This window comes from Erythrolamprus reginae, chromosome Z, assembly GCF_031021105.1.
Source record: "Erythrolamprus reginae isolate rEryReg1 chromosome Z, rEryReg1.hap1, whole genome shotgun sequence".
NCBI classification, from domain to species: domain Eukaryota; kingdom Metazoa; phylum Chordata; class Lepidosauria; order Squamata; family Dipsadidae; genus Erythrolamprus; species Erythrolamprus reginae.
In genome coordinates this window covers 131190081-131213958 of record NC_091963.1, presented here as the reverse complement: position 1 = coordinate 131213958, position 23878 = coordinate 131190081, and the positions used below count along the sequence as shown (strand labels likewise).

Here is a 23878-nt window from a genome sequence, read left to right as displayed (position 1 = left end):
AAGGTAGCCCCATGTAGAGAGCATTACAGTAGTGGAGCCTCGAGGTGATGAGGTGACTCCCGGTCCAAATAGGGCCGCAACTGGTGCACCAGGCGAACCTGGGCAAACGCCCCCCTCACCACAGCTGAAAGATGTTTCTCTAATATGAGCTGTGGATCAAGGAGGACGCCCAAGTTGCGAACCCTCTCTGAGGGGGTCAATAATTGTCTCCCCCCCCCCCCCGGGTGATGGACGGGGAATTATCAGGGAAATCAGCAGTTCAGGAAATATCAGGGAATTTGTGAAAAAAACTATATAAATCAGGGAAAAACTAAACTATTAAAATGTTTAAAAATCAGGGAAAGATCATGTAAAAAGAAAAAAAGGACCGTGCTGCCCGGCAGAGTCAAGCAAAAATGAGCATAACTGCGGCAACAACTTGCTTCCTCAGCTACTGATATTTCTCCATGGCTTAGCCATTTGGTATGACGTCATCTACGACCGCGCCTTAAATTAAATCGCAAGTTACAGGGAAATGTCAGGGAAATACCTGGGAATTTCAAAATGCTTTCCCCCTGCAACACCCTGGCTGGGGTGCATTTCTGCAATTTCTGTGATGCCCCCTCCCCCCACAATCTGTAGACTGCCCTCCCCAAATGATAAACCTCTTCTGTCCCTCAGGTGTGTGTTCTGTCTTCTTTTGCGTATTGCTGTATGATATGGCTTATTTTATCAGTCGTATCTTGTCGTCCGCATCTGCAAAGAGAGGGTGGAGGTTATAAATGCTTTTTTTTTTTTTTTTTCAAAAAGAAGCACAGAAATAATTTTGAATCATTTTTGTGTTGTCTGACCTCTCCAGAGGCAGGAGCGTTTTGCTGAACGGCCGGCTCTTCTAGAACTAGAGAGATTTGTAAGTATTTCTTCCTCCTTCCCTATTCCTTCCCTTCTCCTGCATTGCCAAAAAATGATCTATGGAACAGGCGATGCTACCTTTTGGGAGAAGCCTATCGGTGGGGCAATTATGACAGCGACTGACTGGGCATTTTCACACCCTTTACTAAAGGCTGGGACATCAAGGCAGATGTATACACTTCTAATTTAGACCGTTTGTATCTCCCCTAGAAAGAGAGGAGTTCTTGGCTATCTCCTCCTGTGTTACAAATAAAATGACCATTATTATTTATTATTTATTTATCAGATTTGTATGCCGCCCCTTTCCGAAGACTCGGGGCGGCTCACAACATAATAAAACAATTCATAACAAATCTAATAATTTACATTTTAAAATTTAAAATCGTTAAGAAAACCCCATTTTTAAGCAGACATACCTACAAACATACCATACATAAATTATATAGGCCCGGGGGAGATATCTCAATTCCCCCATGCCTGACGACAAAGGTGGGTTTTGAGGAGTTTACGAAAGGCAAGGAGGGTAGGGGCAGTTCTAATCTCTGGGGGGAGCTGGTTCCAGAGAGTCGGGGCCGCCACAGAGAAGGCTCTTCCCCCGGGGCTCGCCAACCGACATTGTTTAGTATATATAGCTTTTAGGGATTCTAACCTTCACAACGTTCAGCTGAACCAGTTTTATTCTATAGAGGTTGATTTCTCCCCACTCACCATAAATGCATGCTTAGGATTCCTTTTCTGCACCCACTCACACTTCCTCTCTTTGTCCCACCTGTCCCAAACCAGGAGCGTCGAGCTTTGGAAAGGAAAGCTGCTGAGCTAGAGGAAGAATTGAAGGTGATTCTTCTCTTGTTTGAAGGAGCCCTGCTCTGGTTGAATGGTAGCGTGGCTGGGAGCAAGGAAGGAGGAGGTGATGGTGGTGGTGGTGGTGGCGGCAGGGAGGAAATAGGTTTTCAATACAGGTAGTCCTTGGCTTGCAACCACAATTGAGCCCCAAATTTCTGTTGCTAAATAGGACCGTCGTTGTGTGAGCTTTGCCACGTTTTATGACCTTTCTTTCCATAGTTAAGTGGATCATTTCAGTTGTTAAATTAGCACCAAGGTCGTTAAGTGGCTTCCCCATTGACTTTGCTTGTCAGAAGTTCACAAGAGGGGATCACGTTACACCTCTCTCTCACACACACACACATTACCGCAACCGTCCTAAAATAGGGGCCTGTTGCCAAGCATTCGAATTTTGATCACGGGGATGCTGTTCACGGTTGTGAGTGTGAAAAGCGGTCCCAAATCACTTCAGGGCTGCAGTAAAGTCGTAGTAAAAGGATGGTTGCAAGTCGAGGACTGCCTGTAACCGAAAGAGTTGCCTTGGGAGTTTGACTTTCGTATCTGCCTCTCCCCTCACAGGCTCTTTCAGATTTGAAGGCCGACAACCAGCGTCTCAAAGACGAAAACGCCGCTCTTATTCGTGTGATCAGCAAGCTCTCCAAGTGACCACCAGCTGCTGTCACTGTCCCCCACATCCCCCACCTCCCCAGTTTCTCTGTGAAGCGGGGGCCTTCTTCCACACACGCCCCACCACCACGTGTACCCAGTTCCTGGTCAGGGACAGGAGAAGTAGATGAGGACAGGGGTGCCCACTTCCCCCTTGCCCTCATCCCCCCAAGCACTCCACCAACGCGGGCTGTTCCTAAGGCTCGGCCAAATAGGCATCACCAACTATTGTTTTTCCCCAGAAGTTTCGTCTTGACGCCCCGCTTCTCCTATCCCTGCCCTTCCCTTTCCCAGAGACAGTATTTATTTTGTGGCTTCCTTCAGCGATGCTCTTTGCTTTGTTGCTTTTCCACCAGGGAACAAGGGGTGTAGGCATGACAGGAGCCAGTCTTCCTGGGAAACCGCAGGAGTGGGGTGGCCACCGTTCTTGCTGTGGGGAAATGGGGTTAACAGGCCTTCTTGACAACCAGGCCATTAATGGCGTCCCCTTAACGGTTAAACTTGGCAGCCCAAGGGTAAGGTTACCTGGTAGCGGCCATGCCATTGGTCGGAAGAAATATTTCGGATTGCAGGCCCCAGCATCCTCCTTCCATCACCACCATCCTGACTAGAGGCAGGCAAGCGTTAACGGATAGGGTGGAGGGTGGCCTTTGGTCTTTTGCAAGCTGAAGGAAGTGAGTAATGTTGGGCGAACCGAACCTACAAAGTTTGGGCTCGTACCGAACTTTGCATGGTTCGGCATACCGGACCCGAATTTTTGCAAAAGTTCGGCTTTGGGTTCGGGAGAGCGCCAGGAAGTGCCGCCACTCAGCTGTCACCTTCCGAAACAACCGTGGAGCTGTCGGCCGGTCGTGAGGCGCAAAAGGAGGTGGGGAATCCCACGAGGAGATTCCAGGGGCGGAGCTTTGACATCACTGAGACGTCCTTCCTGGCCGGCTGAAACGGTGACTCCAGGAAGGACGTCTCAGTGACATCAAAGCTCCGCCACCTGGAATCTCCTTGTGGGGTTCCCCACCACCTTTTGCGCCTCCCGACTGGCCGACAGCTCACCGGCTGTTCTGGTAAGTGCCGCCACCCAGCTGTCACCTTCAGAACCCGGAAGTTTGGCAAAAGTTCGGTTTCGGGAGAGCGCCGGGAAGCGCCCTGGCTGTTCTGGAAGGTGACAGCTAGGCGGCAACGGATTCGCCCAACACTAGAAGTGAGCAGTCGGATTGTAGTCGGATTGTAGCCGGGACCGTACGGCAGTCTTGGGCAGTCCAAAGCCTGGAGAGAGATCTCTTAGCCATTCACTAGGGGCGGCTGGACAGTTGCGCCGGATTGCCTGTTGAGGATGACGAATGAATGTCAGTGGTGGGGCGAGAGAAGCAGCAGCGCCGAGGAGGTTGTGCTCCTTTCTCTTTGCATCGTAATACTCGGGTGCAAAGATTGGGTTGTCTCCTCTCCGGTTTTTGAATGTCTATAAAGTTGGGTGGATTTTTCAGAATTGTACCTGGACGTTCCTGCCTACTAGCTCAGGCCAAAGGAAACCTGCCTCTTCCTTCCTTCCTTCCACCATTTGGACCGTAGCCTTCTGCCAACACTCAGCCTAGTGATGATGCTGGCACTATCACTGTGAGGTTTGAAGCCAATAAGAGAGGCTATAGCCAAAAAAACAAAACCCCACACACTCGACACGGTGACATGAATTGCCAGCCTTCACTCCTGCTTCTCCAGCAGCTGTGCGTCCTCGACCTTCCATTTCCTAGCTCCCTGGGCACCATTTTGAAGTCCAGACGAAATCTGGAGGTCCAGCTTAGTGGCTGTCCCATATTTCGCTTCCTTGCACGCATGCAATCCAATACTTTCAATGTTAAAACTGAGGGCTAGAAGTACTTCAAAGTGAAACTGAGGGCTAGAAGTAATTCCAAGAGAAAAAACGGGTCCAAAGTACTCCCCCCGAAAATCCTGTTTGTGTGTGTGTGTGTGTTTTTCCTGCGCTATCATGAGCCAAAATTCCTTTGCCAAAATAAATAAATCCTTCCTTTTCCGCCATGTCCCCCTCTTCCGATTCCCCCACTTTTCCCCCCTCCATCTGTCCTGGTCCGGGGACTCCCCCACCTCACTCCATAAAATATCTGTACATAACAGAAGTATTTTCTATATGGCTGCATTGCCAACAAATACCGGAAGAAAAATGCAGAGAAACTTAAATGTGCAATATCGCATGAGTATTTTTTTCCCAAAGAAGTCTATATTGTACTTGTTTATTCAGCAGCGTAGCTGCCATTGTTTTAAAGAACAGGGAATTAAAATTTGCCGTGTTTGAATATAATAAAAGATAATAATTAAAGATTGGTATTTGAATACAGTCATTTCTCTATCAGTTACACAATGCCTGTTCTGAAAGTATGGATGACAAAAGAGCGCACCGGTTGTCCTCCTTCGACCATGTGCTCTCCGGTTGTGTTGGACTTCAGTTCCCGAAAAAAGAGTTAGAATTTAGTTAGATGAAAAAAGAGAATTTAGTTAGATGAAGGTGGGCAGCAACGGCAACTTTACAACTTATTTGACTTCAACTCCTAGAATTCCTGAGCCAGCCATGAATTCTGGGATTTGAAGTCCACATGTCATAAAGTTACCATAGTTGCTCACCCCCAAGTTAGATAAAATCCTGGAAAACACGTCTGTTACCGGTTAAATACAAACTCCATATTGAGAAGCATTTTCAACCTTGGAGCAGCAGTTGAAGAAACCGTTTAAAAAAAAAGCAAAGTTAGGATATTTTGGACATGTGATGCGACACCCGGAAAAATACGGCATTCTTCACTTAATCCTCCAGAGGAAAATTAAAAGACAGACGAGGTCCAGGCAAAAAGAAGAACACCAAAACCTAAGGGACTGGTTTGGAAAAAAATCCCTCAACAGCACTTTTTTGGGCAGCTGTTGATAAGAATAGGATCACCAACATGATCGCCGAGGTCCAATGCCGGATATGGCACAGGAAGAAGAACCGTGGTTGAAGGAAATTGTCGCTTGGATGTGCTGCATAGCCTTGGCCATAGTTGCTCCCAATACTGAGATTCTTCCTTTCAAGGCCTCTTCCCAGCATTGTTTGTTTGAATTTATACATTTGTCCGCCCAAATTGTTATTGATATACAAAACTATAAATTGGGTGGGTTCTACTTACCTTCCCCAATGGTTCATATCACGACGGAAGGGCCTGTTTTGCGCATGCGCATGTCCCTTTCCGGAAATGACCCTCTGCGCATGCGCAAAAGCCTTTGAACATGGGCAGAGGGTTTTTTCCCCCCAATCCGCAATGACCGGAGGACCGGTTTGGAAGCGTAGACTAATGGTCATCGCTGCCAGTTCAGCAAGCAACCTCGAATATCTCCTACTGATTTCTAAAGGACCGGTTGCAATGCACCCTTGCTGTCAATCCACCCCATCGAGGTCTCCTCCTCCCCCTATACGGCTGTGACCTCCCGAACCCAACTCCCAAGAGGCATCCCTAATTTGTTTGCTGTGTGCTAAGCCTTCTGTCTTAAATATAGCACAGCCCTTGTCCCTTCACCCTCAGGACAAACACAAGGTAATTTGTGAGGCTGGAAGCTGATTTAGAGATGACTCAGTGGCATCTTAAGCTCGTTCTAGATCTAAAATTAGAGGTTAGGGCTGGCCCCATCCTTCCTTATTCACTTCCTTCTCTGGACACATTTCAAGAACAGCCAAGATGTCACAACTAGGTGTTGCCCCCAGGCAGGAATGAGTCATGAGAGTTCGGCATCCCTCTGGGCACGACAGAGATGGCCTCCTCCCATTTCCAGTTCCCAGAGGCCAATAGGCTTGGCTTTTTATTTTTATTTTATTTTACAATCATATAAAATATGGATTACCGCATGATTCAGGGCAAGTGTGTCCAACCTTTTTGGTTTGTCCGGGTGAAGAATTGTCTTGGGCTGAGTACAGCTGGTCCCTGACTTACGACCATAATTGAGCCCCAACATTTTTTGTTGCTAAATTGAGACAATTGTTAAATGAGTTGTGCTCCATTTTTACGACCTTTTCTTGCCGCAGTTGTTAAGTGAATCGTTGCAGCTGTTAAGTTAGTAACAGTTGTTATGTGAATCTGGATTCCCCGTTGACTTGGTCAGAAGGTTGCCAAAAGTGATCACATGACCCAGGGACAGTGCAGCCGCCATAAATATCAACCAGTTGCCAGGTATCCAAATTGTGATCACATGACTATCAGATGCTGCAGTGGTTGTGTGATAAAACGGTCATAAGTCACTTTTTTCAGCCGCACTGTAAATTTGGAGGACTGCTAAGTGAATTGTATGTCAGGGACTAGCTGTATAAAACATATAATATAGTTAATATATAAATGTAACAAACTTCCTTTATTTTTTGTGATCTTGTGGAGTTGCGTTACTAGCTATGCAGGGCTTCATGCAGGCTGCTTGGACACACTTGAGTTAGGGTCGGGGGATCCTGTTTGAGGTGGTAGCTATTACTCGAAAAGGCAAATTTGGTTTCTGAACCAAACTTCCGAACTTTTAAGTGTGTTTTTGAAACTGCAGAATAGCCAAAGTTCCTTGGGGTGGGGCTTACAACATTATGCTATGGGCCGTGGGCCATAGGTAGACTGTGAAATTTGGGGGTAATTACAGATTCAGTATTTTCATGAACATGAATCCATTTATATCAGAGGTGTGCAATCTTGGTAAATTTAGATTAGATTAACAGAGTTGGAAGGGATCTTGTAGGTCATGTAGTTCTAGCCCAACCCCATCCCTCACCCTACACCATTTCTGACTTCTTGAAAGCCTCCAGTGATGAAGCTCCTACAACTTCCGAAGGCAATTTCTGTTCCACGGGTTGATTGTCCTCACTGTCAGAAAATGCATCTTTATTTCCAGGTTGAATCTCTCCTTGATCAATTTCTATCCGTTATTCCTTGTCCAGCCTTCAGGTGCCTTGGAAAATAGCTTGACCCCCTTCCTCTCTGTGGCAGCCCCTCAAATATTGGAACACTGCTATCCTGTCTCCCCTGGTCCTTCTCTTCGCTAGACTAATCACGCCCAGTTTCTTGTAACCGTTCTTCATATGTTTTAGTCGCCTGATCATCCTGGTTACTTTCCTCTGCACTTTTTATAGAGTCTCAACACCTTTTTTATACTGTGGTGATCAAAACTGGATGCAGTATTCTAAGGTGTGGTATAGATAACCACACCTTATCTATAGATTTCAACTCCCAGAATTCCACTGATGTCATGGCCGAAACTGGAATTCTGGAAGTCCACAATTCCTAAAATTGCCAAGGTTGGACGATCTTGATTTATATAATATTTTATATTCTCCAAATAGTGCCATTGAATTGTAATTTAAGTGATTCTGAGGGACACAGATTTCACACCCATTTAAAAATAAAAAGTGACAGCAAATTTTGCTCCCTATATTGTGGGTTTTTTTCTTTTTCAAAATCCCTGTCAAATACTCTGCTACACGAGGAAGAAACTACACTCTCAGTTAATATTATATGGAACTTAATAGACGCAACATATTTTGAAAATAATAGGCTAATGAAAACTGAAGATGATTTTGAAGAAGCATTCTGATTATACCAATATTTGCTGTTTGTTTCTGATATGATATACTGTACTGCTAGAAATCATTTGTTATGAATTGAGCTTTGTTATTGGCTCCTGCTTATATTATTGTATACTGTCAGAAATTTAGTTGTTAAGAACTAAATCTAGCTTAGTGAATTGTAACCTTAATACTGGTTGACATTAGTGCAAAGTTTGTTATCTTGCTTCTGTGTCTCACTTCTATTCTTGGCTTGAAAGCTAGGCACATCCTTGAAAATATAGAAGAAACTGTTACCCAGGAATATCAGGCTCCATAGATAAAGGAACCAGAGTAGGGAGTTTTCCTGCCTCATAAATCCTGAAAGCATTCTGCCGAATATGCAACATGGCTAAGCCGCCCCTACACAAGGCTATAGGAATACTCTATAGATAAGGTGGACAGCCAGGGGCCTCAACAGAGAACTTTTTAAAAGATCAGGTTGGTAATGAACCTTAGTCCAGTCTGACTGGGTAAACTTTGTTTCTATCTGCGTAAAATGTATATAATATTCTGAGCCACTCTCGCAAGGTGTGGCTATTCCTTACATGCATTTTGTTTGTATGTTTTGGATATAGTTTTGTCACCCAGCTTTTGCTATGGCCATAAATAAAAGCTGATTATTTTTTGCAAGCCTCGTCTCAGAGTCTCACTCTCTTTGGCATTTCAGTGTCTCGGGAAACTTGCTGGGACCTTATATTTTAATATAGATGTCTCCTATGCAAACAGTCTGGATACAGAAACATGTAAACCTTTGGACTCCTGAATGAATTCAGCAACGCTTTGTGTTATAAAGGTTTTGTTTTTCAGACCTACTAACTAGTGAGATTTGTTGTGTCTCCATCTTTCATCTCAGATCTCTAAAGATGCTTCAGTTCTGGGAGTTGGAATAACCATCTCCCTGAAACCATAATGGGGTTTTTTTGTAAAAGGAGACTGGATTTGTATACAGTGGTACCCCTACTTATGAACTTAATTCGTTCCGTGACCAGGTTCTTAAGTAGAAAAATTTGTAAGAAGAAGCAATTTTTCCCATAGGATACAATGTATAAGCAAATAATAAGTGCGATTAGGGAAACCACAGGAAGAGTGGAGGCCCTGTTTCCTCCCAGGAAATTCCTAGAGAGGCCCCATGGAGGCCTCTCCCTGCCTTTTCTGGACCTGTTTCCTCCCAGGAGATTCCTAGAGAGGCCTCGCGGAAGCTTCTCCATGCCTTTTCCAGCTCTTTTTCCTCCCAGGAGATTCCTAGAGAGGCCCCACAGAGGCTTCTCCTGGCCTTTTCCGGCCCTGTTTCCTCCCAGGAGATTCCTAGAGAGGCCGGACAGAGCTTTCTCCCCGCCTTTTCTGGCCCTGTTTCCTCCTAGGAGATTCCTAGAGAGACACCAAATTTGTAAGTGGAAAATGGTTCTTGAGAAGAGGCAAAAAAATCTTGAACACCCGTTCTTTTCTAGGAAAGTTTGTAAGTAGAGGCGTTTGTAGGTAGAGGTACCACTGTACTTACTTTTCTAATATCTTTCAGATATTGCTTTATAGTACAAGGTGAGTTTTCAGCAATACGTTGTGAAATAAATTTTAATTACTGTACATGTTTAAAGACTTTCATTTTTTTTCCCTTTTGAAATAAACAACAAAGGGGTGATTAGAACTTTGATTTTGGAAAGTAGTGGATTAACAATCCAGATGGATTTAAAATAAGATTTTGGAATTAATTATAAGAATCCTCCCTGTTGGGGGAATGTTTTTGTTTTTAATTCTGTTTTTAAAAATTGTCTAAAAGAGACCCCAAAGAATAGACACTAGAGCAGTGATGGCGAATCTTTTTTGTCTCATGCCCCCAAAGTGTGTGTGCGCGCACACATGTGCTAGTGTGCATGCATACGCCCATACGCATCCACCCCCTGCACATACGCACACACTCTGCACTGTCCCACACACACACATGAGCACAACCACCACCATCCATGCTGCCTATGCGTTCATGTGCACAGGCCTCACTGAAGCCTTTGGACTCCTGAACCCCAGGATGTTAAAAACGGCCCAACAGGCCAAGTGGAAGTTCATTTCTGAACTTTCAGTAGGGCCCTTTTTTCACCGTCCCCCAGCTTCAGGGGTCTTTCCTGAAGCCCAGGGAGCATAAAAATGTCCGAAAAGAAGGCTGCAAATCAGCTGGCCAGCACGCACATATGCGCTGGAGCTGATAAAAGAGCAACGTTCCACATGCCACCTTTCGTAGGCGTGCCATAGGTTCGCCATCGCTGCACTATAGGAAAGCTGAAGGAATTAAAGATTAAAATTGAAGAATGCTTCAGTTTGACTTACGAATGCAGAATGCAGCAAATCATTTTAACATTGCAGAATATTTTTGAACAATGGACTCAGAAGTCAATTTTAAAAGTGCCTGCCTCTATAAGATTAAGATTAATCTGAAAGTGGATTAAAAATGACAGGCATCAATAAAGATAAAGTGCTACTCTAAATTAAAAAAACAACCAGCTGATGCTTTAATAATTAAAAGATCTTGTAGGAGAAGAACTGGCAGAGCCAAGGGAAGGAATTAAGGGAGACATCAGTTTGGAATTATTACATAATCACAAGCAAAGTACAATCACCACCACCTTCCCCAGATGAATGCCATTGACCCTTACCCATCTCTAATCAAGTGCTGACTATTATTTGAGATGATTCCTCTGCATAGGCTTTTAGCAATAAATCATTTAATTTGAACGTTCACATCTGGAGCTGATTTTTTTTGTGCCTGACAGATACAAGCCAAGAGTATGACCTGGACAAATTTCCTGTATTGGATTTGCAAAAGAGGCTTGTTAAAACATGGGATAATTTTGTGAGGAAAATACTGTAAATAATTTTTTAGGACTGTGGAGTAAAGTTCAAGATCATTAAAATAAAGCAACATTAAAAATCTCTGGTAACCCTTAATTAACGTTTGCTGATCAGAAGTGAAATGGTGAAGCTTTAAGGATTATAGATAAGAGATGAAATATGAGAATAAATTACAGTATTTTATTTTGGGAGGTGATTAAGCTACTAAAATTGTTTATAGGGTACCTGAGAAGAAGTCATTTCTATATTATTTTCCCCCTCTATTTTTCTTTTCTGTGCTTTCTATTTTTTATTTGGTTTTTTTTTAGTTTGTATTTTTCTCTTTTTAGTTGCCATTTTTAATAAAATTGCTGTGAAAAAAGTAGTAGAGACTTGATTTGCATGCTGAAAGCTCCAGATGTAATCTCTGCTTCTCCCTGACTAGAAGTGTGCTGAGAGGTTATATGAAGAGCTATTTGCCAGCAGAGGAGGTAAGAGAGACCTGGAGGAATAAGCTGTCTGACTTGCTTCTCCGGCTTTGGTGTCTAATAGACAAATCTGGAAATAGTTGCATTATGAATAAACAGAACTGTGCCTCTTTTTATTACATTATAAAAAATAGTTTGTGTTTGTATTCATACCTAAAACTGAATTGTGGACACACCCTTGTGTTGAGGTGTCAAATGGCTAATCTTTTGTTACAGTATGAAAATATGAAGTTCTCCTGTGGCTGTGTGCTTTAGCTCTTTCCTTGCTGGATTTTTTCCTTAATTTGATTTAGTGTTGTGATTGTTCTGCATATCCAACCAGAATCCTACAAATGGAGACTTTGGTTCAAGCAAACCGGTGCTTTTATCTACTTAGCTGCAGGGCTGAGTCTTCTACCTCAAATCATCCTTTGACCCAGAGATAAATGGCTATCAGGAGATTACTTTTTCTGATCCATACCAAAGGAATTGGTCACCCTTGGAATACCGCATCCAATTTTGGTTGCCACAATATAAAAAAGAGGTGGAGACTCTAGAAAGAGTGTACAGAAGAGCAATAAAGATAATTAGGGGACTGGAGGCTAAAGCATATAAAGAACAGTAGCTGGAATTGGGTATGTCTAGTATTGGCGACATGATAGCAGTGTTCCAATATCTTAACATTTGCCACAAAGAAGAGGGAGTCAAGCTATTCTCCAAAGCACCTGAAAGGCAGGACAGGTAGCCATGGATGGAAACTAATCAAGGAGAGAAACAACCTAGAACTGAGGAATGTCATGATAGAACAATGTGGAACAATTTGCCCCCAGAACGTAAGAACCTAAGAAGAGCCATGCTGAGTCAGGCCAAAGCCCGTCGAGTCCAGCATTCTGTGTCACACAGTGTCCAATTGTCTGGGGATTTTGAGCAGAAAGAGAAGGCAAGACACTCACTTTCCCCTGACCCCCAACAAATGGTACTCAAGGGAATCCTGCCTGCCTCAACCAACATAGAGGCGGCACATGGACATCCGTTTCAATAACCACTGATACACTTGGCATCCATGAATCTATCTAATCCTGCCTTGAAGCTATCAAGGCTTGACAGCTGTCACGAACTCTTCTGGAAGTGAATTCCATAAACCAACGACCCTCTGTACGAAGAAATATTTCCCTTGATTTGTCCTCACTTTCTTACCTATGAGCTTTGGGGATTACCCCCTCATCCTAGTATTGTGTGATAGAGAAAATATTTTTCTCTATCCACCTTTTCTATCCCATGCATGATTTTATACACTTCGATCAAGTCACCCCTTAAACACCATCTTTCAAGGCTGAAGAGACCAAGGCGTTGCAACCTGGTATCATAAGGGAGGTGCTCCATTTCCTTTATCATTCTTGTTGCCCTTTTTTGCACCTTTTCCAGTTCCAGAAGTTGTGGCTATTGTAGAAACCCGAGGTTTCTAAGAAGAGACTGGACAACCCTTTATCTGAAATGTTATAGGTTTTCCAGCCTTGGAAGCAGGTTGTATTAGAAGACCCCTAATGTCCCTTCCAACTCTGTTATTCTGTTATCATTTCAATTCTTCAGCTACCTCCTCCTCTCCATCCCCAGGCAATGGCTTTTTGGTATTTCTTAGAACCTTATGACCATAAGACACAAAGGTCACCTCACCGTTTTTCATAACATACAATGTCTATTGCATGTTATAAAAGAAAGTGGAAAGACAATTAAAAATTTCATCAACACAACTTTTTTTTTCAGATATACCGTGTTTCCCCGAAAGTAAGACAGTGTCTTACTTTCTTTTTATCCCCAAAAGCCCCACTATGTCTTACTTTCGGGGTATGTCTTATATTGGAAAACTCCCCACTGGCGACCTCCCTACCTCCCTTTTATTTTAAACATGTTTCTGACCTGCGGGATGGCTCCAGCTGCGGCTTCTGCTGCCACTTCCATGGATTACAATGGAGATTTCCAAGCTGGTTATCAGGAAATCGACGGCATCAATTTGGGTTACTTGCAGATTAACGGCACGAAGATTAGCAGCGCGCAGATTAGCGGCGCGCAGCTAGATGAGAGGGAGGCGGCAATACCCGTGTTTCCCCGAAAGTAAGACATATGTCTTACTTTCGGGGTGCGGCTTATATTAGCCGACCCCCCTGAAACCCCTGATACGTCTTACAATCGGGGGTGTCTTACTATCGGGGAAACAGGGTACTATCCTTTCTATTTTAAGGAAGCTATAAAAGAGTCTACGGAGAGGGCCAGCATACAAATCTAATAAATAATAATAATTATAAATAATAAAAGAACTTTTGTGGGGACAAATACGGGCATTCGGTTTAATGAAAAATTTCAGCAGCAGCCAGAGAAGAAAACAATATTAGTAGCTCTCTGTGTGGCCTAAATGAGGAAAGCTAACTTATGTCTTCTGGATACAACGATTCTTATTTATCACAAAGGGAGAACCTAAAGATATCTTCTTTTGTCCTTCATTAGTCACCCCGTGAGTTTGTAGAAAATAGGAGACTCTGGATTTGAAGTGATAGCCTCCCATTTCACAAAATGATTCTATTAAAAAAATACCCACCGCATACCATGATTGTATTTTCAGTCGTGCTGGGAGGCAAGACAAAGCGGTGAATGAAAACTAATCAAAGAGAGAAGCAATCTGGAATTAAGGAGAAACTTCCCAACAGTGAGAAAAATTAACCAGTGGAACAGTTTGCCTTCAGAATTTGTTCAGAAGACAAATGCGGGGAGTACAGCCACAGCTTTCCAACGTGCAGGCACACACATATTTATATATAACAGAATCTCTACTTGTGAGATCTACAGATCACTACAGTATCTGCTTCCAAGTGGTATGCTAATCATTTAAGGAAATTTACCATTTAGAAGAGGCCCTCCTCTTCCTGCAACTTAAGCCGTGTGTGTTTCAAGTGGTTTATACACTAGAGAGAGTGTGTGTGCAAAGTAATTCACCTCGGCAACTAAGCTGCTACTAGCTGCCCAGGTATGCAAGGGGTGTGGCACAGCTGGGCGGTTTGCCTGTGAAGGTACCAGTAAGTCTCTCAGAAGTCATACAAGTAGCTCATAATTTCTACGTATCCGTCAGATGTTGCTAGCTTGGCGTCCCAAGGAGAAATGATCGCAGCAGAAGCAAAGAGCTGAGAAGAACAAGAGCTTTTGCCCAGTAAGTAATTTCAATAATATTGGGGATGTCTGAGATAAATTCTTGGGGTAAATCTAATGGGTATGACCAAAAGGACCTCTTTGTGAATCTCTCATATCGAAGGGAGATTTGGAGAACGGAGTGAGGGGGTTAGGAACCTGACCACCATTTCCAGGGACTTTGATAGCATTTTTCTGAGTATTGAAACTGGGAATAACAGAAGAGAAGTTTGGGGATCTGAACTGCTTTGAATTGAGATGTGGGCAGTTTTCCTTCAACCCCATGCTTCCAAATATTTGAAGTGCAGATCGGAGTACAACGCCTATCTTTCTGGAGAGCAACGGGTTTGAGGAAAACTAAGTCTTAAGTCATCAAGATTTCAACAGAAGTGGACATCACTTCAGAAGCCAATGGTAGCACTTAATATATTTAGTAGGATTGTGAGCCATAATGGAGAAACTAATGAAACTACCCCCACCCCAAAGAGTGGGATAATCAGGCAGGAGGAAGGCTGAGGCCAGATTCATAAGATTGAAGGACTTTGGAAGTCTAATGCAATTACTTGCTCGAGCAGGAATCATGCAATCATATCATATATACCAGCCAGAATGTCCCCCTTTCCCTGAGTTTTTGGAGGAACTGTATATATATTTTTTAAGTGTGCTGTGTGGTTTTGGTATTTTTTTGCTGCAAAACTCTGGGAACAGTGCTATCAATAGTTAGCAATTATAGCTAAAAGAGTTACTGAAAAAGGAGAATATTTGTAGCTCATGGTTGAAATGAGGCATCCTTGGTGGTATTTGAACTTAGTTGGGGGGGTGGGGGTTGCAGATGATTCATTGCCCAAAGTAGGTGACATCTTTTGGGTAGTGAAACATCTTCAAGGAAACAAGGTAAAGAGCACCGAGGACTCCTCCGATAAAAGAGGTTCTGTGTTCACCGTTTGTCCCTTCCACATTAGAGGATAATATTCTGCACTCCCTGGGAAGGGCACCTGAATCATGAAAACTTAATCAAAAGCCAACTCTGAACTTGGGCAACCAGGAACTCTAAAGAATAGTTGAAATAAAGTGTGATTGTTGCAGGCTGCCAACCCAGATAATTCATTATGTAAGGTGGGGACTGAGCTGTTCAGGAGCTGTAAGTTATAATTCAGTCACAATCACATTACCAGCAGGATTGACTTCCTCTCAGTACGGATGAGTTCATCCGTACTGGTACCGACGGTGATGTCACGATGATGCCACCAAACCAGATGGGTCAGTGCCGATCCATGGCAACCGCTTTAAAAAAAAAAATCAAATTTTTCTCCAGAGCATGCGCAGAAGCTGGATTCCGGCACTGGGCATGTGGTCACCATCTGTTTTTCGACTTCACACAGTGCAGGAGGAAGCGAAGCGAACTGGTAGCAACGTAAGTTAGAATTCACCTCTGATTCCAGGGTCCCCCCTGTGCCCCTTTTGCCTCCCAGGGGGATGGAGGGAGGCTTGGTAGGCCCAAAATGAGGCCTGGGGGAGTGCAGCACTCTCCCGTGCCCCTTTTGGGTCCCAGGAGAATGTAGGGAGCCTTGCTAGGCCCAAAACAGGGTGTGTGGGAGTGCGCCCCCCCCGTGTCTCTTTTGATCCCAGGGGAATGTAGGGAGCCTTGCTAGGCCCAAAATGGGTGCCGGGGTATGTGTGGAGTTTGAGTTGAGAGCTTATTATAAGTGGCTGCTAAGCTATCCTTCTAAGTTAATCAACAATGCAGCTCTAAGAATGCCTGATGATCAATGGGCATGTTCCCAGTTTCAAAATGTGTGTGGGGGGGAGGGGGTTTCCCCTGCTACCGAAGACCTTCTGGGCTACTTCACAGGAAGGGAGGAAGGGAGAGAGAGAGAAAAGAAAGTGAAAGAAAGGAAGGAAGAAAGGGCAAGAGGGAAGACGAGAAAGAAAAATATAAAGAAGAAAAGGGAAGAATGAGAAAGAAAAAAGAAAAAGGAAGGGAGAGAAGAGAGGGAGAGGAAGAAGAGGAAAGAACCACCACAAACCCTTCCACTAGATGTGGCTTCAAAAGACACTTTGAAACTACACAGCAATTTAGGGCTGGAAGTTATCTCAGAGGTCATGTAGTCCACCCAGTGCTACAGCAGGAAATCTTAAATTGTCTGGATTATTTTGGTGCCTCTAACAGAGGAAAATTGCCAGAAAGGAGTAGTTTTCTAGGACAAGGCTGCCATTCAGAGGACGGCAGAAATAGTCTTAACTTATGACCACAATTGAGCTCAAAATTTTAGTGGCTAAGCAAGAGCTTGTTAAGTGAGTTTCACCACATTTCACTCAATTCATGACATTTCCTGGCTCTAATAGTCATGTGCAAACTAGGGAAGAACATCTGAAGGCATGTATAATGTGCTAATGTACAGAAGTTATGGTTAAATGTGTGGCAGAAAGTGGACTCTGGGTGTGTTTTTCCAAATGCAATAAGTAAGGTTGAATGTATAATTTTAGAAGAGCTGTGTGTGTGTACACGTACAATACAGTATATGTAGTAGATAATGTATCTTTTTGTGTGTAATTCATATGTACACATATGGTGTATATATACATTTGTTTGTTTGTTTGTTTATTTATTTATTTATTTGATTTGATTTGATTTGATTTGATTTGATTTGATTTGATTTGATTTGATTTGATTTGTATGCCGCCCCTCTCCATAGACTCGGGGCAGCTCACAACAATAACACAATATATAACAAATCTAATAATTAAAAAGTCACTAAAAACCCCTTATTAAATTTGTTACATTTGTTTAAATTACATAGGATTAAATAGTATATTTTGGATGTTCAGTAGTATTAAATAGACAGGGAAATTGTATATCTTTGAGGCAGGGAGAGGCCAGGCACTCTAACCCTAACACTTGACATGGGGTTATCAAGTTGGCCACGCCCGCTCAGTAACATGATCACCCAGCAATACACACCCACGAATCACATGACTGCAAAGCCATTCCCACCCAGTCACATGATCCTGAAGCTGTGCCCACCATCACATGACCATCAAGCCTTTCCCACAAGATAAGCCACCCCCACAGAATGGTGGTAAAAAAAATTGGAACCTACCCCTGATTACAAAGTATAGCATTGCTGTTCTCTGCCTGTTTGAAGATATTATTTCTAACACTCTGGAGCTGGAACCGAACCCCACACAAAAACCAACAATTTGCCCTTAAAAAAATGATGGATCCTTAAAACTCAGAGAAAGTGTACATGTGACATTGTGTATTTGAACAAGCAATGGAAAAAATGCTCCTGCTAAATGGGCACACTCGGAGTCCACGCATTGTGTACTGCTTTGTTTGCATCCATTTTGGCCAAAAGGCAGGATGTCCATTTTAAAAATGAAAAAAGAGGCTAAGAGCCAAGATTTGGGAGTGACACCAAATTGCGTACTGTAATCTTAAATTCTCTGAAGAAAGATACAAATAGTCCTCGACTTACAACCAATTACACAATTGAGCACAACATATTAAGTACATTTTGCCCCATTTTACAACCTTTCTTCCCACAGTTTTTAAATGTGTCACTACAAATGTTAAGTGATCCTAGCTTCCCCATTGACTTTGCTTGACAGACGGTCACAAAATGTGATCACAGGACCCCAGGACACTGCAACCATCTGCATTTTAATGACACAACCACGAGGATGCCACAACAGTCGTAAGTTTGAAAAAGGTCCTAAGTAACTTTCTTCAGTGCAGTTCTAACTTTGAACTAAAAGAATGGTTGTAAGTTGAGGACTACCTGCAGTAGAGATTAAAACTGAATCTGGAAAGCAAAATTGTAGTGAATTAAGTCCGGGAAAATCCAGGCTGCATAGTCAAAAGTGTTTTGTAACTTTTGTGGCTTCATTGCAACCATTTTGGGATTAGGAAGAGTAGGTTTTGAACATAATATCCAAATCTCCAAATAAAGAATGGATATCTAGCCATGATTTAGCAATGTTTCAACCTCCTGTGGTCAAAAGATTACCTTTCTACGGTTTTTAATACCTTGCATGCCAACAGCAAATGCAACATGGAAGTCCTTGTTTTATGACCAGAATTAAGCCCCAAGTTTCTGTTATTATATGAAACATTTGAATCTTGCCCCATTTTATCATCTTTCTTGTCCCAGAAGTGAATCATTGTGCAGCTGTTAAGCCAGTGACATGGATTATTAAGTGAATCTGACTCCCCCATTGCCTTTGGTGTTGGAAAGCCACAAAAAGGCGATCACATGACCCCAAACACATCATGTATGGATTTGTATGCCGCCCCGAGTCTTCGGAGAGGGGCGGCATACAAATCCAAATAATTAATTAATTAATAAATAAATAAATAAATAAATAAATAAATAAATAAATAAATAAATCATAAATATAAGTCATTTGTCAAGTGCCTGAATTTTGATTGCGTGACCATGGAAACGCAGCAGTGGTCGTAACCTTTGGGACCATATTCTGCCGCACGAATCCCAGCGGCCGATAAGGTCCCACAGAGTTATTTATTTTATTTATTTATTCAATTTTTATGCCGCCCTTCTTGGCCTTCTCCAGGTCCTGTTGACTAAACAATGTTGTCTGGCGGGCCTCAGGGGAAGAGCCTTCTGTGTGGTAGCCCCGGCCCTCTGGAATCAACTCCAAAGAACCGCCCCCCCCCCTTGCCTTTCGTAAGGTATTGAAGACCCATTTATGTTGCCAGGCATGGAGTAATTGAGAGATCCCCAGGCTATTATGGTTTATGAATGGTATGACTGAGTTGTATGGTTTTTAATGACATGGGTTTTAGATGTTTGTTAACTATTGGATTTGTACATTGTTTGAGCCGCTCCGAGTCTTCGGAGAGGGGCGGCATACAAATCTGATAAATAATAATAATAATGTAATAATAAGAATAATAACTATAATAATAATAATAATAATAATAATAATAATAATAATTATTATTATTATTATTATTATTATTATACGTGGAAAATGATTGCAAGTCACATTTTTTCAGTGCTGTTATAACTTTGAACAGTCACTAAACGAACTATCTGTACATCACAGCCAACTTTGAACATTTGTCCCTAAGGCTGTCAAGTAGGGGAAAGCTAGTTAGCTATTCTTTAAAATCCATCTCATTTGGATATCTAGCAGTAGAAAAGGGAGATGGTTAAGCAGTGGCCCTTCCCCACTTGAACCTTAAACCCAAAACATCACCTAAATCCATGATGGTGAACCTATGGCACGTGTGCCGCAATTGGCACGCAAAGCCATATCAGTGAGCTCAGGTACGGATTTTCGGGCCTTCTGGGCCCACTAGGATTTGGGGTTTTTCAGCCTCCGGAGTGGGTGGGAAAGGCCTCCCCAAGCTCCAGAGCCTTTCTAGGAGCCTGGGAAGGGTGAAAATGGCCTTCCCTACACACACAACCTGGAGGCCCTCCGGAGGCCACAAATGGCCCATTTTCCAACTTGAAGTAAAGCACTGAGGAGAGCGAAAAATGGCCGTGTCATTGCTTCCCGGAAGTGGGGGATGTCATGCACACACATGTAGGGGGGGAGGCACATTTTGCATTATGGGCGTTATGAGTGTGGGCACACACACACACACTCTTTTTGGGCACCGAAACCAAAAAAGTTTGCCACCACTGACTCAAACCAACATTTCCTACCACCACCACTTCTATACTGATTATTAGTCACAGTTGCTAGATCCATGTGGACAAATCTATGGATGGATCTTCTATGTACATCTTCCAAAGAACTGACGGTCCAGTTCACCTTTCTCTCCTTGCCTCAAGAAAAGAATATTTTAAGCCTTTACCTCCAGGCTTTTAACCCAAAACACCTTGCGTAAAAGAACGTTTGTGATATAAAACCAGGGAGTGGTGGCACTGGTCAACTATTCAAGAAGGTGGCAACCCACCTTTAATAAACAAAGTTGTCACCCAGTGTCATGAAGAGGTGTGGCAATTTGCAAGATTCTCGGGAAGCAGCAGTGCTAAGTTATTTTCCTTTCTTCAACAGGTAGGCACACAAAAGTACACACCCTTCCGAAAAAACACCCAACACACTGTTTTCTTATTTGCAGTACATTGTGTACATATTGGAGTTTTAAAAAATATTTTCCATAATATAAAAGACAATGAAAACAAAAAAGATAAAGGAGACAGGGGGTGGGGAAGAGAAGTCGGTGGGAGTGGGGAGAAGAGAAAGAAATACCATTAATATAGCGTCAAGTTTTATTTTACTGATAAAAGTAAAAGTTGTCAGTAATTTTACTGATAAATTTTACTGATAAAATATAACGTCAACTTTTACTTTTACATTTTTAGCATAGACTAGCCATTTCTATTGCAACAAACCTATCTAATCAAACCTTGCTTATTAGCAATTTCTTAAATAGCCACAGCATTTGGGCGTCCTCCTCGATCCACAGCTCACATTAGAGAAACATCTTTCAGCTGTGGCGAGGGGGATGTTTGCCCAGGTTCGCCTGGTGCAACAGTTGCGGCCCTATCTGGACCGGGACTTACTCCTCACAGTCACTCACGCCCTCATCACCTCGAGATTCGACTACTGTAACGCTCTCTACATGGGGCTACCCTTGAAAAGTGTTCGGAAACTTCAGATCGTGCAGAATGGAGCTGCGAGAGCAATCATGGGCTTCCCCAGGTATGCCCATGTCACTCCAACACTCCGCAATCTGCATTGGTTGCCGATCAGTTTCCGGTCACAATTCAAAGTGTTGGTTATGACCTACAAAGCTCTTCATGGCATCGGGCCAGAATATCTCTGGGATCGCCTTGTGCCGCACGAATCCCAGCGACCGATTAGGTCCCACAGAGCTGGCCTTCTCCGGGTCCTGTCGACTAAATAATGTCATCTGGCGGGTCCCAGAGGAAGAGCCTTCTCTGTGGCGGCCCCGACTCTGTGGAACCAGATCCTCCCAGAGATTAGAACTGCCCCCACCCTCCTTGCCTTCCGTAAACTCCTTAAAACTCACCTCTGCCATCAGGCATGGGGGAATTGAGGCATTCTCCCTCCCTCCCCCTGGGCCTATATAATTTATGTATGGTGTGTCTGTGTGTATGTCTGGTTTAATAATGGGTTTTTTAATGTTTTTTAAAATGTATTAGATTTGTTATGAATTGTCTTATTATATGTTGTGAGCCGCCCCGAGTCTACGGAGAGGGGCAGCATACAAATCTAATAAATAAAACTAATAAAATAAATTTAGAAATTATATATCGCTTCACAGTGCTTTGCAGCCCTCACACTAAGCAATTTACAGAGCCAGCATATCTCCCCAATAATCTGAGTCCTCATTTTCCAACTTTGGACAGAGGGATAGCTGAGTTAACCTTCTGCCGGTGAGAATTGAACTGCTGGCAGTGGCAGTCAGCAGAATTTAGCCTGCAATGCTTATTCTAACTAAGGTTAAGTGGTGGATAGCTGTCAGCAGGCTCACAGCTTATTGATATATGGCACCAGTATTGGGTTGCTTGCTACTGGCACGGATGGGGATGGCACACCGGTAGCTTAATTTGTGCTGTGTGCGCAGCTTCACTCCTGCATGCACATGCGCACATCTCACCATGTTTTTGCTTCTGTCCATGCGCAGGAAGCAAAATCTCACAAGGGGACACACACATGCATGAGAGTTCGGCAATTTTATGCAAAAATTGTCAAAATCTCTCCCGTGCATGCATTCCCTTGTGAAATTTTGCTTCCTGCGCATACGCAGGAGCAAAACCACAGTGGGATGCATGTGCCGAACGCAAGAGAAATGAAGCTGCGCGCAAAGCGCACCGGTAGCAGCGGGAATGGAAATCCGCCCCTGAATGGCACCATTAAAGACACAATTGCAATGGTCTTGCCAAGTTACATGGCCATCACATGACATTTTGCGATACAGTAGTCCCTCGCTATATCGCGCTTCACCTACCGCGGTTTCACTTCATCGCGGGTTTTCAAGAAATATTTCTTAGGATATATGAGAGAGAGAGAGAGAGATTACGTATACATATGAGAGAGAAAGAGAATGTTGTTGCTTTATTGTTTTTTTATTATTTTTATTAGTTTTAAGTTATGTTATATATGTACTACTGTGATATGTATTTTGTAAGAGTGTGGGAAGGGTTTATAAACACTTAAAACAATGAAAACTTACCAAACAATTACAATATAAATACTTAAATAAGTACAGTGGTACCTCGAGATACGAGTTTAATTCGTTCCGGACCTGGGCTCTTAAGTCGAGCAGCTCTTATCTCGAACGACTTTTCCCCATAGGAATTAATGTAAATAATTTTAATTGGTTCCAGCCCTCAAAAAACTCACAAAGTTAGTCTAAATTATGCAGAAAGACATGTTTTTAATGAAGAAATGTACATGTACATATAAATGAATAATGAAGTTTCTTTCACTTAACTTGTAAACTTTCTTAAACTTTTAAATTTACATATGTTCAACTTCTCTGCCACCCAATCCTGTAGGACAGAGGTCCCCAACCCTTTTTGCACCAGGGACCGGCTTTAAGCGATCAAGAGAGGAATGGGTGAATGAATGGACGGAGGGTGGGAAGGAAGGAAGGAAAGAGGGAAGGGACAGGAACAGAGGAAGGAAGCAAGGAAACTTATGAAAGGGGAGAGTAAGAGAGGAATGAGTGAAGGGAGGGAGGGAGGGAAGAAGGTGGGAAGGAGAAAGAAAAGAAGAAATAGAGGAAGGGAAGGTAAAAGAGAGAAAGAAAAAGAGCAAGAAAGAAAGCTGCAAGCACCCCCCCCCCCGAGCCCCCCAGGCCGGCTGCAACCTTTTAAAACACGCGCGCCGCTTCGCAGCTGTCTCCTGAAGCCGAACGCGGAAGTTAGCGTTTGGCTTCAGGAGACAGCTCCTTGGCGCTTGTATCTCGAATTTGGGCTTGTAAGTAGAACAAAAATATCTCTCCCCTCCCAGCTCTTATCTCGAGTTGCTCTTAAGTAGAGCAGCTCTTATGTCGGGGTTCCACTGTACTATCAGTCGATAAATTCCACATCGCGGATTTCACCTATTGCGGCCAGGTCTGGAACGTAACACCAGCGATAGGTGAGGTCTTACTGTACTTTTCCCATTCACAGAGCTGAGCTGGGCGTGGCCTTCATGTGATGCATCTAGCCCTCAGGCTGCCAGTCTAACTCTCTATTGACACCTTTGCAGGCTTCCTCCCTAGGAAATAGATAATGCGTGCATATAGCAAGCTGACCTATTAGCCTCTCCCTCAAAAGAAAAGAGGGATTGGTCTGATAAAGAGTGGGTACAATGGAAACATACCTTAGCTACACACCTTTCAGATACCCTGATATGGATTAAAATCCTAATAGGTAATTTATGCGCTGAAAAATTATGCTGGTAAACATTTTCTTAATGGATGGACTTCGTTTTGCAT

The 23878-nt window shown here is 43.2% G+C and overlaps 2 protein-coding genes across 2 annotated transcripts in view; both read left to right on the top strand.

Moving 5' to 3' along the window:
- Window positions 1-4708, top strand: part of PPP1R12C (protein phosphatase 1 regulatory subunit 12C) — a 69453-nt gene extending 64745 nt beyond the window's left edge. Inside the window, exons 19-21 of the mRNA XM_070766818.1 lie at window positions 839-889; window positions 1675-1725; window positions 2293-4708. Coding sequence (XP_070622919.1) covers window positions 839-889; window positions 1675-1725; window positions 2293-2379 — 189 coding nt within the window. The 3' untranslated portion in view covers window positions 2380-4708. The remainder of the gene's footprint in view (window positions 1-838; window positions 890-1674; window positions 1726-2292) is intronic.
- Window positions 4709-14311: 9603 nt separating this feature from the next.
- The window catches only part of EPS8L1 (EPS8 signaling adaptor L1), a 75338-nt gene continuing 65771 nt past the window's right edge, over window positions 14312-23878 (top strand). The window contains exon 1 of the mRNA XM_070729018.1: window positions 14312-14473. The gene's annotated coding sequence lies outside the window, so the exon portion shown is untranslated. The remainder of the gene's footprint in view (window positions 14474-23878) is intronic.